Source organism: Erinaceus europaeus, chromosome 3, assembly GCF_950295315.1.
Source record: "Erinaceus europaeus chromosome 3, mEriEur2.1, whole genome shotgun sequence".
NCBI classification, from domain to species: Eukaryota; Metazoa; Chordata; class Mammalia; order Eulipotyphla; family Erinaceidae; genus Erinaceus; species Erinaceus europaeus.
Window position 1 is genome coordinate 55,546,088 of NC_080164.1, and position 17,993 is coordinate 55,564,080.

Genomic DNA, 17,993 nt, shown 5'->3' on the forward strand with positions numbered 1-17,993 from the left:
TTGCAAAGTAAACCAAAAATATCAGAAGGCACTGACAAGACTTTTAGACACTGGGAACAATTCTTAACTAACAACTAATTTATTTTACTTAACTCAATTATCAATGAATGAATTGTGTAATGTTTCCAAATGACCACACGTCTTCATAGATTTCTTGGGTCCTGCTGGTCATTTATTTATTTTGTGATGCCTGGCCCTTGTACTAATCTAGTCATTCCTGGGCCAATATTTCCTCCCCTCCGCTCCCCTTCCCTTCCTTCCTCCTTCCTTCCTTCTCTTTCTCTCCTTTCTTTAGAGAGAGAGAGAGAGAGAGAGAGTGTCAACATAGCATCAGAACTTAGAGAGAGAGAGAACATAGCATCAGAACTTACCCCAGTTCTGTAGTAGCCCCATGTGGTACCATGGTTCAAAACTAGACTTGTGTTTGGCAAGCTATGTGCCCTATTGAGTGAGCTATCTCCTGGTCAGATTCAGTGACTAGGATTTTGACTCAGTGGGTAGAGCACAGTACTTACATGTGAGTTCAGTCCCCAACACTGCATATGCTAGAGTGATGCTTTAGTTCTCTAGTTAATAAATAATTTTAAAAAGATAAAGAATAGGGGGCCAGGAAGTGGCACACCTTGTTGAGTGTACATGTTACCATGTGCAAGGACCCAGTCCTGAACCCCAGCTACCCAACTACAGAGGAGAAGCTTCATGAGTGGTGAGGCAGGTCTGCAGGGGTCTGTTTTTCTCTGCCTTTCTATCTCCTCCTTCCTTCTCAGTTTATCTCTGTCATATCAAATAAAATAGAAGAAAGAAAGAAAAAAAGGAAAAAAATGGCCCCAGTGGTAACCCTGGTGAGAAGAAAAATCTTAGTGTTACATACTTACTGTGCAAATCATTTTACATAAATTTTCTTTAGTCCTGGGGCCAGGTGGTGACACATCTGGTTGAGTGCATGTGTTACAGTTCACAAGGACCCAGGTTCGAGCCCCTGGTCTTCACCTGCAGGCGGAAAGCTTCACGAGTGGTGAAATAGGGCTGAAGGTGTCTCTCTGTTTCTGCCCCTTCTATCTCCCTATTCCTCTCAATTTCTCGTTATCTCTATCCAATAAAAATAATAAAAAGACCCTGTGGGTCCCAGCTAGCAGAAGAGCTTATGGTGGGAAAGTGCAAAAGGGAGCTAACAATTGGACATTGTTTTCCCTATTTCCAGAGAAAGTGGATGTTAAGGTTTTCATTGTATGAATTGTTACTAATAAATAATAAATAAAGATAATAAAATAAATAAAGATAATAAATTTTTTTTAATTTAGTCTTATAACCACTGTGATTGTATGTTATTGCCTTCAGTTCAGCAACCTTTTCATTTGTTTTTGTTTGCTTTTTTTTTTTTTTTTCAGCACTAAGGCCTTGCACTTGCTTGACTCCACAGCTCCAAGGCTAATTAAAATTTTTTTTATGTATTTGTAAAGAGAGAAGGGTGGAGGAGAGAGGAAGAGACATCACAACATTGTGGCATCTAGGGCACTTTTCCCCAGTGTTATGGTGTAGTGTTGGGTGGGGCTCAAAACCAGGGCCTCCTACAGTGTTTATTGAGTGAACTGTCTCTTGACCAACTTTTTTCAGGTTTTTTTTTATTGGTCCATCTAGCTACATATCTCCTAACATTGTATTATGAGGGTGACCTAGTATAAAGTAAAGTTGAAGGAATAATACACCTGTATACCCACATAAATTCTACAGTTAAATGTTTTCTTTTTTTTTTCTCTATTTGCTTTATTGTGTAACCAACCAGCAATGTGTCTATTCATCCATCTTATTTCTTGGTGTATTTTAAAGTAAATTACAGTGCATTTTGCTCGTAAGCAGTCATGTGTGAATATAACAGAGTTAAAATGATTAGTCTTATTTTTTTAAAGCAATAGGCCTTTTTTTTCCTTCTATTTTTTTAAATTAGTGAATTAATAATGGCTTGCAAGATTAAAAGATTATAGGGTTACAGTTACACACTGCACCTACCACCAAATTAAAAAAAAAATTATTTATAAAAAGGAAACATTGACAAAACCATAGGATAAGAGGGGCACAGCTTCACTTAGTTCCCACCACCAGACCTCCGTATATGAACCCTTCCCCTGATAGCTTTCCTATTCTTTAACCCTCTGGGAGTATGGACCCAAGATAATTGTGGGATGCAGAAGGTTGAAGGTCTGGCTTTTGTAATTGCTTCTCCACTGAACATGGGCATTGACTGGTCGATTCATACTCCCAGCCTGTCTCTCTCTTTCCTTAGTGGGGATGGGCTCTGGGGAAGCGGAGCTCCAAAGCATATTGGGGTTGTCTGTCCAGGGAAGTCTCTACTACCAAATTTTGAAACATACCTTTAATCCTATGTTTTGTGGACATTCTCAGTCACTTTGGGCCTTCCCCTATGAAATAATAATCTAGATTATTTTAAGAACAAAAAAGTGTTAAGAAAGACTTACATTTCATTAATGAGAAATAGAAATCTGTTGGGGGGGGGGAGGATACTCATGTTGAATTCCTAGGCCACAGCAAGCTGGCATTTCAGAATGACATCTTAGCTCATTTCTGATTTCAAATGAGATTTGAGATCACTGACACATTTCTGACACTAACTCCCATGATAAAAAGGAGAGTTTGATTAGCAAATTAGTTAAGTATTTTAGTGATGAAATTGGAGTTTAATTTAAGTAAGTATTTTCCCCGTTTTCTCTTTTTTTTCTGGGTCTGACTGAATTGCTGCAGTATGCTGCATGGTTACTGGTAAAACAGGAAATGGGGTAAGTAATTTAGGTAGGGAATTTTTACTACTATTTAAATATAAGCTACCTGATTTGTTAAGTACTTTTACTACCACTCTTTTTTTAGAGTCAGTTCACTAGCTACTAGAGAAATTGGTACAAAAAAAAAAAAAGAAAAACCTATTATATAAAATTGGGTTTATTTGTATTGGCACATTTTGTAGACTTTATATGAATATAAATACTTATTTTACATGCATTAGGCATTTATGTAATACAGTTTGGATAGTCATTTTAAAAAGACACACTTTATACTGATTTTAGAAATAAGTGAGTTTGTACATAGATGAAACATATCAATAGAAAACAGTAGGGGTGCCTGGGGAAACAGCATAATGTTTATGCATAAAGACTTTCATGCCTGAGGTTCTGAGGCCTCAGGTTCAATCCCCAGCATCACCATAAGCCAGAGCTGGTTGGAGCTCTGGTCTCACACTCTCTCTGTATCTCTCTCATTCAAATAAATAAATAGGAAACAATAGGTCCATTGTTATTATGAGAAACCATTAGAGACCAAATGTGTTTTGGAAACTAGAATTGTTTAGATTTTGAAATTGTAGTCTGGTGTTCAATACTATATATAATATGCTCTTTCTCTCTGTGGCAATCCTATATAATAATCAAATACATTAGTATTTCTGTAGTGGAACATGAATATTTACACTAATTTTGATAAACAAAGTCTCTGAATAACCACACATGTTCATATCAGGGTTCAGTGGCTCAATTTTCCTGAACTTTTTGGATTTTGAAACAAAATCTGTGCCAATATAAAAAGGGCCATATCAGTTCTAGAAGTTCCTGAGTACTCTGGAGAGAAAAATACAATTTTTTGTATTAAATTTCATATGTGTTTGAGTGATGTATAGAAAAAGTAGTTTTTTTAAATATATATCATATCTGTATTTTAAAAAAAGTAATGACCACAGGTTTGTCAAAAATTTTACAGCTTAGTTACGTTCTGTTAGTCTCAAATGTTTGTGGATTCTTGAGAAATATATTGACATAGGAACATGCTGTTTCCTAAATATATTATCTAGTTTTTATCCAAATTACTTGCAAGCTGCTGTTGTTACTCCTTATCAAATAATTTTAAACCCAAGTCAAGTTCTTCCAAAAGAATCTGATCGATATAGATGTATTTAAAAAGAAAAAATAGGGGCACTAATCTTTTCCCTGAGTTTCCCTAGTTCACTCTATATTTGAAAGATCAAAGAGAAATTGCTGTTTAGAAATTAATTCAAGGAATTAAAAAACATTGATTAAAAACATTAATTCTGAAAAAAAACATTAATTCTGTTGATTGTTTTGGTTCATCTTTGCTCTAGAATGGTTGTCATTTGCATTTATGATGAAAGTCATTGCAGCTAACATCCTTTTCTGTCATCCTTATCTTTATCTGACCTTATTTGACAGACAAGAGAGAGGAAAATGCAGGTACTAAGTACTAAATTGGAGGGGCCAGACGGTGCACATGGCTAAGCACACACATTACAGTGCTCAAGAACCTGGGTTCAAGTCCCTCATCCCCACCTGCAGGGGAAAAGCCTCACTAGTATTGAAGCAGGGCTGCAGGTGTCTGTCTCTTTCCCTAGCTCCCCCTCCCTTCTCAATTTTTTTGTTTATCCATAATAAATAAATAAATAAATAAATAAATAAACAAACAAACTAAGTACTAAATCAGTACTAAATTTACTTGAATCATTTTAAGGACAACAGGTATATATGCTAAGGGCCTCTGTGGAACACATTTACTTTAAATAATTATTAGAAAATATCAACCACACTCACCTTGTATGTTGAAGCCTGGCATCTTTAATATTGTACTTTGATGTTACATATAATGATATTTGTATTTCCAAGATGCCTTTTAACACTTTCCTCTAACCCTTTGATCTGGAAAGAAGAAATACGTATAGTTGATGTTCTTTAACTAAATTAACATGCTCTAAATATATTTCATCAGTGATGGTGAAGAATTTAAAATGCAGATTTTGCTAGAAACATAATCATTTTTAACTCATTTTAAGATTGACTCTTGCTTTACCCCTTTGTACTCTCTAGAGTCTGAACAATTTGTAAATAATTTTCTGTTCTTGCATTTTCTGTTTTAACTTTTAACCTTTAAAAAAGTATCCTTTTATAATATTTACTTTTCAAATATTGTACTAGCTTTCTGTAAATGCCATAAAACTGTTGATATAATATCAAGATAATCTTTTAAAATCTTTAATGTTTCTGATATTCAGAGAATTAGAAACAATTTATGAAATTCAAACCCTTTAGGATGTGAATAAGTTACTGAATATTGAGAAGTATTAGGTCATTGGAAAAGTCATGATGTATTATTCTGTGTTTTTCTATGCAAAAATGTCTCGTGACTTCTCTGACTACCCAATAATTTGGTTAACTGCAGTTGTAGGACATGTCTAGGTATTTCATTGCTAAATCACAGTTTTCAAAGTGATGATATTCCATGTAGTCTGGTTACAGAATTGGTAGATAAACTGCTCCTTGGTTTGCATTGTTAGAGAACAATGATCTCTGTATTTTTTTGATCAATTAATTTCAGCTACTAGCTACATTATTTTTTTGTTTTCTAGTTGCAGTAATTGTTTTTGGCATTATAGAATATTGACTATACATAGTCATCTATCACTGAAAATTCAGCATTAAGAGAAATGATTCACAAGTTGACTCTAACAGTTACTCTGTTGAAAGCAGTCCTGTCAGTAGTCATATGACTGATATGAAGTTTTAGTTATGAGAATTTCTTAATTTGTTAGTGACAGCACAGTGTTCTCAGTAAAATAGAACAATTTTAATAACATACCATGTTTTCTTTCTTTTTTACTTCACTTCTTTTCTATTAAAATTTTAGGTTACAAACCAAACACTAGAAATCATAATTGGGATTTCCCCAAACTTGTTAATTGGTTCATGTATGGACTTTGGGGGAATGTCAAATTTTTATTTAAACATTTATTTAATGTTAAATATATGAGCATTTTAGAACATTGATACTTTAGAGTTTAGTAAGTTCTCTTCACTACTACAGGAAAAAGAAAAAGTACAGCTTTTATATTGATTTCTCCCAAATAAGCCCCTATTACCAGAGTGAGAGTAGATACGAACATTTTTAGTTTGGGTGAGATTATTGTAATACTCAGTTTTATACTTTTTCCACACAATAAACATTACTTTCTATTCAATTCTTCTGTCTTATGATACATAAATCTAGGAATTTGGCACTTCTAGCTCAGAAAAATGTGCTAGTATCCTTATGGTTTTTGTATTTATATGTTATTTTAAAAAGCAGTTCCTTGATTCTATTAGAACATAATGTCCTTGAGCTGAGGAATTTTAGTCTGATTTGTTCTCTGCTTTCTATCTAATGTGTGAAATAGTGCCTGGCACAGAGAAGGCACTTAATATTTTTTCATAATCGTATAAATTCTTGTCTTTAATAGAAAAAGTGAAGTTTTTTATTCAGTGAATTAATTTTTGTTATTCAGAAAGCAGAGTCTGTCGCTGGGAAGAAATGATATAGTTCAGCTAAAAGAAGCCTACAAATGGATAACTCACCCCCTGTTTTCAGAGGAACTGGGTGTTCCCATTGATGGAAAGGTATTGGGTTATCAGCATTATTAATTTTATTCTGTAATCTTGCTTCCTTAAATGGCAGGGTTTGGGTTATCCCCCCCGTCACCAAAAAAAAAAAAAAATTCTCTTTAAGTAATTCAGAGAGTACTTTTTAAGCTCTACTACAAATGGTAATTTCTAGTAATATTAAATTTAAGTTTACATTTTTCTTTCATTCTTTTTTAAAGACTTCTTTGGGATCCAATGCACTCATGTGTTTAACAAGTACAGTGCACCTAAATTGACTTAAAAAGGTTAGAAATAAATCTATGCCTTTAATATATTTAAAGTACTGTTGAAGAGACAGTTGCTGATACAAAGCAATAAATAACTAGAAGTGGGTTTAGAGTGAACCTATGCTATTTAATTTTGGTAATCTGATTAATCTAACATATTCAGACAGAATCTATTCAGCTACAGTGAGCATGGGCTCATTTTAATTTATCTTGTTGCTTTCCAAATATCTCTTTGAATTTAGGCAGGGACTGCCTTTGAAACTAGAACACTTAGTCATTGCTTCTATTCCAAACAGAATTTACCTTAATCTCTGGATTGGATTGCATTAAATTTCACGGAAGAGCTCAACAGGTTTCTCAGTAAGGAAACGGTATATTCCTATAGCTCATCTTTAATTAGATTTTGATAGTATGGCCTCATTGCTTCATTGTTTTGTCTGAAAGAAATTCCATAAATAGTCAGTATATCCCTACTTAAGTAAATTTACAAAGCCATTTTCCAAAACTAAACAGGCAAGATTCTTTCCTCCCCCCCATTCTGAATTACATAGTTCTGTTTCCCTATTACTAAGAATAAGTTCTGTCATTTAAACTGAACACTGAGAAAAAAAAAAAAACACTTCACGCATAGTATGCAGAGGAAATGAGGTAATGAAAGTACTTTGGAAATTAGAGAAGTCATTGATGTAAAATATTTTTTACCTCAAATTTCAGTTTTTGAAGTATAATTTTTACATGTCAATTCAGTGAGAATAGAAAACAAAAGATGCAGTAATCCAGTAGATTCAAGATAAGTGATGTCTTCTTGAATAAAAGGAATATACTTTAATTTTGTAGAGTACAGATAAAAGATTAGCTATTGTGATTCTAGAGTTGCTAGTAAAATTGCTGATTATCTAGTGCAGTCAGTAAAGACCTGAATAAATACAGAAATCAATAAAAATAAGAAATCATGACGTAACGTCTATTTTTCAGTAGTTTTAAAAAAAAATTTTAAATATTTATTTATTTTCCCTTTTGTTGCCCTTTTATTATTGTTGTTGTTATTTATGTCATTAGATAAACAGAGAGAAATAGAGAGAGGAGGGGAAGACAGAAGGAGAGAAAAAGACACCTGTATACCCACTTCACCGATTGTGAAGTGACTCTCCTGTAGATGGGGAGCGGGGGCTAGAACTGGGATCCTTACTCTGGTCCTTGCACTTTGCACCATGTGCACTTAACCCACTGCACTACCACCCGACTCACTTCAGTAAAGTTTTTTATAGTCCATGAAAATAGATGTGTCTCAGGTTGAAGAGATAGTTATGTTTACTATTTCACGAATGTATGCATTTATGATTATATTTATTAAAATAGAAGCACTCAGCGCTTGATTTGTAGAATGTGGTAACTGGTGCCACATTTAACAGAATAGTGTTATGACTTCTCGCACTTTCTCTGTGTCTCATGTGAAACTCTACATCTCATATGGAAATTAAAAAAAAAAAATTCTTTAAAAAGGAGTCCGGCGGTAGCACAGCAGGTTAAGCGCATGTGGTGTGAAGCGCAAGGACCAGCTTAAGGATCCCAGTTCCAGCTCCCAGCTCCCCAACTGCAAGGGAGTCTCTTCACAGGCAGTGAAGCAGGTCTGCAGGTGTCTTATGTTTCTCTCCCTCTCTCTGCCTCCCCCTCCTCTCTCCATTTCTCTCTGTCCTAACAACGACGACATCAGTAACAACAACAATAATAACTACAACAACAATAAACAACAACAACAAAAACAAACAACAAGGGCAACAAAAAGGGAAAATAAAAAAAAATTTTAAAGCCTTTAAAAAGTGGCTAGAATGAAACACACGAAACTATTACTAGTTCTCCAGCAAAATGGTATCTAAAACTCATCCTATGTTTATTTTACAACTTGTATCTATCACTTTTATTAAGAAACAACAACAACAAAAACTTGGGACCAGGTGGTGGCACACCTGTTACAGAGCACAAGGACCTGATCCCCTGGTCCCCACCTGCAGGGGGAAAGTTTCACAAGTGGTGAAGCAGTGCTGCAGGTGTCTCTCTCTGTCTCTCTCCCTCTCTATCTCCACCTTCCTCTCAATTTCTGGCTGTCTCTACCCAATAGATAAATAAAGTTAATATTAAAAAAAAAACCCTTAGCATCACTTTAAAGCTCAAATACAAAAAAAAAAAAAAGAAATTTGAGTGCTATTTCTAAAGTTTCATGTAGAGAGGCCTTTAAGCATGTAAACAAGATGGTTTTTGTCTTGCTAATAATTCAGGTCATAAGATTGATAGAAATAAATCTTCCTCTCTTTCAGTTACCTATTTTCAATTCCATGAATTATCATTCATCTTTACATCTAATTTACATACTTTTAAAAATCATGCAACTTTTTAGTTTACATGTGCTTTAGAGGTCAGAAGATAGGAGTAAGGTTTGTGCTTTGCCACACACAAGGACCAGGTTTAACTTCCACCTCTACGCTAAGTGCCATGGCAACAGTGGAAACTCTAATGCTATGGTTTCTCTCCTCTCTGCCTCTTTGCATTTGGAAATCATGCATACGTGAGGCCCCAACACTGAAAAAACTCATTTAGATTGTTTTGGAGAAGTTCCAGTAACTCAGTGTTTAATGCACATGATCCAAGGTTGAATCCCAGGCATGCTACAGTGGGAATATTCTACAATACCGAAGGAAGCTTTGTTATTATGGTGTTTCACCCTTTCTATATTATAATCAGAAAAAGCAGGCTTGGAGTGGGAGTCAGGCAGAGGCTGCACATAGTACAAGGCGCAAGGACCTGTGCAAGGCTCAGAGTTCAAGACCCTGGTTCTCACCTGCAGGGGGTTGCTTCACAAGTGGTGAAGCAGGTCTGCAGGTGTCTCTCTCTCTCTCTATCCCCCTCTCTGTCTTCCCCTTCCCTTTCAGTTGCTCTCTTTCCTATCCAATGAAAGTGAAAAATGGCCTCCAGGAGCAGTGGATTCATAGTGCTGGTGCTGAACCTCAGCAATAACCCTGGAGGGAAAAAAAAAAGTAGACCTAGAGCAAAGAAGCCCAATGAATATCTAGAAAAAAAAAAAAAAAGATAAGGTTGTGTTTTGGCAGGATCAGGATCAGGATCACTAGTGATTGATTATCTATCTATTTGTATCTATATTTGTATCTGTAGCTGTATCTATCCTTTATGGTTAGCTGCCTGACAAACAAGCTGATGTGAAAATAGTAGTATTTCCAGTTTTCCTTGCCATTTTTTTTTCTGAACCAGTTTTTGAGAGTTAATTTCTATTTCCATTCATATGTTGTTAGATGTTGGCTTCCTTTTGCTCATTTTAAAACTGTCTTTATAATTTGTAGAGTTTGTTTGAAGTGAGTGTGGTCTTTGCTCACCCAGAAACTGCTGAGGATTGCCACTTCCTGTAAGTTGCCAAGTAAACAACACTGTCAGATGTATAATCATGTTATTTTTTTTTTGTTTCATAAAAATAGTTTTGCTTCTCTAATTTACGTCTTAGTAAATATTGTGTGTTCTAGTATAGGCAAACCAATGCAACTCATAGAGATTAATTTTCTCTGCTTCTGATTTCTTGAGTTTGCATACATATTATGTAAAATATGTTTGAATTATCAGTAGCCTCCAAATAAACTTATTAACCTTTTGTATTTACTTGAATTTTACTTTAGACGTATGATATGCCCAGATTGTTTTAAGCCAGCCAAAAACAAACAGGTAAGCCTTCTACTTTTTAGTGAGTTTTTAATGAACTGACTATTCATACTAGCAATAAAATGAAGCTGCATTAGAAGTATATCAACCAGGGAGTCGGGCAGTAACACAGCGGGTTAAGTGCACATGGTGTGAAGCACAAGGACCATCCTAAGGATCCTGGTTCGAGCCCCCTGGCTCCCCACCTGCAGAGGAGTCACTTCACAGGCGGTGAAGCAGTTCTGCAGGTGTCTGCCTTTCTCCCCCCCTCTGTCTTCCCCTCCTCTCTCCATTTCTCTCTGTCCTATCTAACAACGACAACATCAATAACTACAACAATAAAACAAGGGCAACAAAAGGGAAAATAAATATATATATATATATTTTTAAAAAAAGAAGTATATCGGGAGTCGGGCTGTAGTGCAGCGGGTTAAGCACAGGTGGCGCAAAGCACAAAGACCGGCATAAGGATCCCGGTTCAAACCCTGGCTCCCCTCCTGCAGGGGAGTCGCTTCACAGGCGGTGAAGCAGGTCTGCAGGTGTCTATCTTTCTCTCCTCCTCTCTGTCTTCCCCTCCCTCTCTCCATTTCTCTCTGTCCTATCCAACAACAACGACAACAATAATAACTACAACAATTAAAAACAACAAGGGCAACAAAAGGGAAAAAATAAATAAAATAAAAATATATTTAAAAAAAGAAGTATATCAACCTATTTTACTAAGAATTAGTTTTTAAAGGGGTGGGTGGTGGCGCACCTGACTGAGCGCACGTGTTTCAGTGTGCAAGGACCCGGGTTCAAGCCCCCTAGTCCCAATTTGTAAGGGGAAAGCTTTGTGAGTGGTGAAGCAGGGCTGCAGGTGTCTCTCTCCCTCCCTCTCTATCTCCCCCTTCCCTCTTGATTTCTGGCTGTCTCTACTCAATAAATAAATAAAGATAATAAAAAGGAACTTCCTTTAGGAAAAAAAATGTTTTTTTTTAGAATTTTTAATATTTACATTTGCTACATTTATTTTTTTTTAACTCAACACCTTTGTCTTAACACAAACATTCTCATATTTGTTTTACTGTCTGAACTGTTCCCCTGATGTTAGACTTAGAACAAACATTTCATTGATGTTACTTATACCCATTTGAGTACATTCAATCTTTGGATTAATCCCCCAAATTACATCAAGAAAGTCCATACTATCTATAGCATTTCGAACTTTTGTCTTATATCTACTTTCTAGAATTGATGTTCTAAAAAATAATTATTCCAAAGTAAATTATTTAGGATTGTCCTAAGTTAATATAGCTGATTTTAAGCTACATTTACAAAAAGGGCATTTTATTCAAACTCTTCTTTATAATTTTATCTGATATTCATGCTAATGATCAGAGTAGTTAGCAGATATTTTTAAATTTCTATTGTGGCAGGATAGAATGGCACAGCCTGTTATTGGGAAACTTTCACACCATGGATACTAAACTGAATTTGTGTATTTTCAGTCACTCAGTTTAATTGCTAATCATCCTGTTGTTCTGGTTGTTGAAGAAATTTGTACATTCTTTTAAAGATACATTTTGATAATTGTTGAGGCTTTTAAAACTGAGGCTGGTAGGGAGGGGGTTCTGCCAATGCCCTGTGTAGAAATAATTTGAAATGCAGTTCTACAGAAATCTTTCACAAGGAGATGAGAAATTGTACCTTTGTGTTATTGACTGCACTGTAAACCATTAGGCCCCCAATAAAAATGATAATAAAAAAAAAAAGCACAGATCAAGCCTCAAGCAGTGTTCCTTTTCACACATTATGGTATATATAGAACATTTCCATATTTGTTCATACCCAGAGGTTAACAGTTACTGCTCTAAATTCCAAGCATTTGACTCGGGGAGTCCTGATGTCTCTTGCTCTGCCCTCCAGCCCTTGTAAACTAATGGGATACATCTTGATGTAACAGTAACTAATTGCTCTGCCCTACCAGTTAGGAAAGTCTTCCCAGTTACCTATAAGTCGTATTTATTGATGAGCTAGTTTTATTTTTTGTTACCTTTTTTTTTAAAAAAAAATATTTATTTATTCCCTTTTGTTGCCCTTGTTTTGTTGTTATTGATGTTGTCATAGGACAGAGAGAAATGGAGAAAGGAGGGAAAGACAGAGGGGGAGAGAAAGACAGACACCTGCAGACCCACTTCACCGCCTGTTGGAGCTGGGGGCTGTAGCCAGGACCCTCACGCCGGTCCTTGAGCTTTGCGCCACATGCGCTTAGCCCGCTGCGCTACCGCCCGACTCCCTTTTTGTTACCTTTAAGGAAATATACAAATGCCAGTCTCAAATAATAGGGTAAGGGAAAGGTATCATAGACACCACACCATTTGGTCAATAGGTGATATGTTGCCTTCCATATAGTTTCCTTGTCTCTTTACTGGAAGTTGACAAAACTTGAGATTCTTTTAGAAGTAAAATTTCCTAGCATACCAAACAGGCACTTAGATTTTTAGTTGCAACCCTATGACATCTTGGAGTGCCACAGAATATGGCTTAGAAAGGTTTTTTTTAAAAGTATTTATTTAATTCATTTATTTATTTGATAGAGACCGAGAGATATCAAAAGGGAAGGGGGGGAGATACTCCTGTAGCACTATTTCCCTGCAGGTGGGGTCTGGGGGCTGGAGCCTGGGTCCTTGCACATGGTAACAAATATGCTCTACCAGGTGTGCCACCACCCAGCCCCTAGAAAGTTATTTCTTTGATGATGAACTAATGAAAGACCTACATTGAGCCCCCTTTTGAAATTCAAGTATAATTTCTTTTTTATTTTTATTTACTTTTTCATTCATTTATTTATTATTGGATACAGACAGAGAGAGAAATTGAGAGGGGAGGGGAAGGGAGACAGAGACATCTGCAGTCCTGCTTCACCACTCATGAAGCTTTTCCCTGGCAGGTGGGGACCAGAGGCTTGAACCTGGATTCTTATGTACTGTAATATGTGTGCTTAATTAGGTGTACCACCACCTGCCCCCTCAAGTATAACTTCTTATAACCAAATAAATAATTCTAATTTATGATATTAAGCCATATATATATATATACTAATTAGTTTTAATGTGCCTACCACACAGTTTGTCTTTTCTTATCCCAAAAAAGACATTTATTCTATATACTTTTACTATTCAGTAAAGTAAATTTGTTTATTTTCCCTAACTAGATAGTTTAATTTGCTAGATGCCAAAGCAGGTGTTGGTTCTGTCTTACATGTATCATGGCAGCTGGTTTCTAGATTATATTCTTGATCTCTAGAGGGATGTAAGAAAGAAAAGATAAAAGGATCAATCTAAAGTATTAATGATGGGCATGGGATATAGATTACTTGGTAGAGCACACATGTGCCAGGACCTGGGTGTCATGCATGGAACTAGGTGAAGTGGTGCTGTGGTGCCTTTTCTCCTCTATGTCTTTTCCCCTTCCTTTGTGTCTGTCTGAAACTAAAAGGGAAAAGAAAAAGTTCACCAAGAGTATTGGAATCGTGCAGGTATGTAACTTCTGCTGGCAAAAATAAATAAATTACTTTTGAGGTCAGGGCAGACTGTCGAAGCACATTTCCTATAGTATTGTTTTTTACTTTTTAAAACTACTGCATTTGAGGGGAGCAGGACAATTCAGTCAACATGACACGTTTCATTATAATACTGTCTACCTGGGATTATAGACCAGATTAAAGAGAAGGTTTATGTAGAAATATAGTGATTGAGAAGCTGATGTCAAGAACACTTACCTTTTTTTTTGAAGCCATTAAATATTTCTCCCTTTTAAGTATGCTTTTTAACTGATAGAATTTCTCTGACTAGCTCCTGTGATGTTTTTTTCTTTGATGTTAAAAATGATGGGGAAAAGAATGACTTGTCTTTTTATTTTACCTTGTATAGTCAGTATTCACTAGAATGGCAGTTGTGAAAGCTCTGAACAAGATAAAAGAAGAAGATTTCTGCAAGTAAGTAGAAGTATAGAAACAATAAAGAGTCATGTAATTTTAGGATAAAGGGCATGTTAGAGATCATCTGGACTGTTTCTAAACTACTACTGGATATATTTCAGGGACTTTAGTCATCATTAAACCCCAGTTCTTGATGCAATACTTAACTATGTGGTTATGGTCAGTAAGTGTTGTCAACTGAACGTTTGCATTTATGGAACAATCCAGCTTCTTTACTTAGAAGAGTGTATTATGGTCAAAAGAAGGAGTTGACTTGCCTGAGATTTCAGTTGGATTATAGAGTGTGTCCCTCCAGCCAGGTTCTGACATTCTAGCCCAATGCTAGACCCATTACACTCCTAATTTACTTTTTCTTGTCCATCTCCAGAAGGGAGGAAAAAGACTCATTTGTTTTCTTATTTGTTAAAATATATGCTGAGTGGTCCAGGAGATGGTGCAGTGGCTAAGGAACTAGACTCTCAAGCATGAGGTCCTGAGTTCAACCCCCGGCAGCACATGTACCAGAATGATGTCTGGTTCTTTCTTTCTCTCTCCTATCTTTCTCATTAATAAATAAATAAAATCTTAAAAAACAATATTTATATATATATATATGCTGAAAGATACTAAGTTTTATATTTTAATTTTCACTGTGTTAATTTAAATATAATGGTATCGTAGTTATTCACTCAGAATGTTCTTGAATTTCAAGCAGAAAAAAATAATTAGGAAAGTTTCATAAACTTTACTGACTGAAAATGTATCTCAGAGTTGGAACTTTTTTGTTAAATTATAGAAATAAGGATTACTTTCTATAAATAATAATCCCCAAATTTGTAAATTATTTTTGTTAAACAATCTTGGGAAACTATAAAATTTCCAAATCATGCATTTTAGGTTAAATCCATATTTAGTCATTTACAGGTAGATTCCAGTTCATGGTTTTGAAAGTTCCCAGATGGTGGATAGAAAATAAAGCTATACATTGTTTTATCCTGCCTATCCTCAGTTGTATTGAAGCTTCTTAGTTTATATGCAGAATCTGTCACATCTACATTTTCTGGTTCTGTTGTGTGATCCCATGATGATAGTTGAAATGAGAGAGGGAAAAATGGTGGCATACCTTCCTACTGGGACTTATTCTTATGACTAACCTCTTATTGCATACTAACTTTTCCCAAATGACTGAGGATTACGTAATCCAGCAGCATGTTTTTATGGATAGCAAAGTGACTAAAGAACCTGGAGAGGCTTCCGGTTCATAAATAGGGATTTTCCTCGCAAACCTCCAGGCAGTTGGAAATTATCACCTGGGAACATGAAATTTCCTGAACTTGAAAAGGTAATTTCAGAACCTTGATTTACTGAGTGTCATTCTCATATATTAAAATTGGTACTCCAGAGAGCTGATAGACTCTTAAGATTCTGAAACTTAAAGTTAAGAAGAGGATTAGTCCTTGAGAACTGAAGTTCTGTGTGTCCCTCAGATAAGGCTAGTTTATTATAGGTGTGTGATTCAGTATCATGTCTGGAAGATAGTAGCTATATATTTTATTTTATTTTGCAGGCAATTTCCTTGTCCTCCAAGCTCACCAAAGGTTGTATGCACTGTTCACGAAATTGAATGTGCCCATGGTGCTGTCTTTGTGGCTGGTAAACCATTTAGTCTAAACTGTTCTGACACTATCAATTTACCATCGTGCCTGAACATCTCAACTGGCTTCTCTGTTTTCTGCTTTTTGTTGTTAAATAGGTTTAGATTAATTGACTTTTCTGAGTACTAGATAGTCAAGCTTTTCTTTTTCGTTTTCTTTTTGTAAGGTTCTATAGGTATTCTTAACTACTCAGAATTGGGGGTAAGATTATTTTGCAGACCATTAGGCACCCCCAATAAAATGATTAAAAAAACCACATAAGATGTTATTTAAAATGTTGTGTTGAAGGAAAATGACACTTTCTAGGTTCTAATAACTTTCATCATAGAAGTAGCCAAGTGGGAATATTGGTAGATGAAGAACCAAAAACTGGTAGGAGAAACTCAGTCAGTTAATGTTATATAATTGAAAGCAAAATTGAAAAAAATTTTTTTTACTATCTTCAAAACAAACTAAATACTTGGCTTTTACCTGAAAAAAAAATTTTCATTAACTTTCCCAAGACATGATGTAGTAGACAAATTTTGTTTTGAAAGCTACATCTGTTTCATACTAATAGCTGAAATGAAATTGCTCTTTAGTCTTTACTATGAAACTCTGCCCTGGGGGTACTTACAGCCTGCTGTAGGGTAGCTTTCTTTATGAAGCAGTGAGTCATGTTCTGTTAGGGTTTTTTTTTTTTCTTTTTAACTTTAAAAACTTAAAAATTCCCTGTATATGAACTCTCTGGAATACATTATCACCAATGACTCTTAAACTGAAAGTATCATGAGTCAAGCATAGAAGTACTTGTTGCTCTTTAAAAAAAAATGGTCCTTCCTGTATTAATATTGAAATTTGTTTGGTCAGTTGATCAGATTATTCAAAATATTTAACGTACCTTTTGAATTTATTTGATGATTCATATCATATCTTTAGTCATGAGTATGACTATGCCTCTGTTTTTTAAATCTATATAAAGTGCCTTTACCTCAAATTAGATTATATTAGTTGAAGGCTTTTGTTTTATATCTTAGCACTTAGGATGTGGGCACTCAATAAATAGTTGTTGCTTTTTAAATTTTACCTTCTTGTGTTAACCATACTGTTTTATACAGACAGTTTGGTCTTTTTTTTTTTTTTGACAGGTAGATATAATAAATACTCCAGGAATCTACCACAAACTCCTTGGATAATTGATGGAGAAAGGAAGCTGGAATCTTCAGTAGAAGAATTAATTTCAGGCCATCTTTTGACAGTATTCAAAGCAGAGAGTAAGTGCTATCATAGTCTTATTTAAATACAAAGTCATTCCTGAGTGGATTTCTTGGTGGTAGTAGGAAAGATTTCTTTATTTTGTAAATTACCACTAATTGGAAAGCTATGAAGCTATGAAAAGCTATGAAAGCTATGAAGCAAGGTTGTGCCTCTTGCTTCATAGCTTTCTATGAGGAAAAATTAATCACTGTGTCCTAAATTCCTTTAACCTGGGCTGGATTTGTGCCAAGATTCCCAACAACTTCTTTCCTATTTGAAGATAATCACTCTTTCTGGGAAAATTCAAAACAATTGAAAGAAACTACTTGAAATGAATGTGCTTTAACTCTGACCTTGGGAGACCACAGCCTCAGCCCTTTTGGGAGTATATGAGGAAACTAAAACACAAAGCCCACATTCAATACTTGCTCAAGTATAATCTGCCTTCCATTTAAAAAAAATATATTTTATTTATTATTGGATAGAGATGGAGAGAAATTGAGAAAGGAGGGGAGAGAGAGAGGGGGAGAGAGACAGACAACTGCAGCACTGCTTCACCACTCATGAAGCTTTCACCCTGCAGGTGGAGACCGGGGGCTTGATCCTGGGTACCTACCTGCTTACTGTAATGTGAGCACTTAATCAGATGTGCCACTGCCTGGCCCCATCTGCCTTCCATTTTTAACTGCTAAAATGTCCTAGGATAAAACTTGGACTGAGAGAAAATAGATCAACAGCTTCTCCTTTA

The 17,993-nt window shown here is 35.5% G+C and overlaps 1 protein-coding gene across 3 annotated transcripts in view; it reads left to right on the forward strand.

Moving 5' to 3' along the window:
* Positions 1-17,993, forward strand: part of PUS10 (pseudouridine synthase 10) — a 61,642-nt gene that overhangs the window by 25,553 nt on the left and 18,096 nt on the right. For 2 of the 3 annotated variants that reach the window (XM_060187224.1, XM_007539640.3), the window contains exons 5-11: positions 2,758-2,792; positions 6,329-6,440; positions 10,045-10,106; positions 10,372-10,417; positions 14,308-14,372; positions 15,922-16,007; positions 17,137-17,262. In XM_060187224.1, the coding sequence (XP_060043207.1) occupies positions 2,758-2,792; positions 6,329-6,440; positions 10,045-10,106; positions 10,372-10,417; positions 14,308-14,372; positions 15,922-16,007; positions 17,137-17,262 (532 nt within the window). Of the gene's footprint in view, positions 1-2,757; positions 2,793-6,328; positions 6,441-6,466; positions 8,328-10,044; positions 10,107-10,371; positions 10,418-14,307; positions 14,373-15,921; positions 16,008-17,136; positions 17,263-17,993 lie in introns of those variants that run through there. The other variant, XM_060187225.1, reaches the window with a different exon arrangement.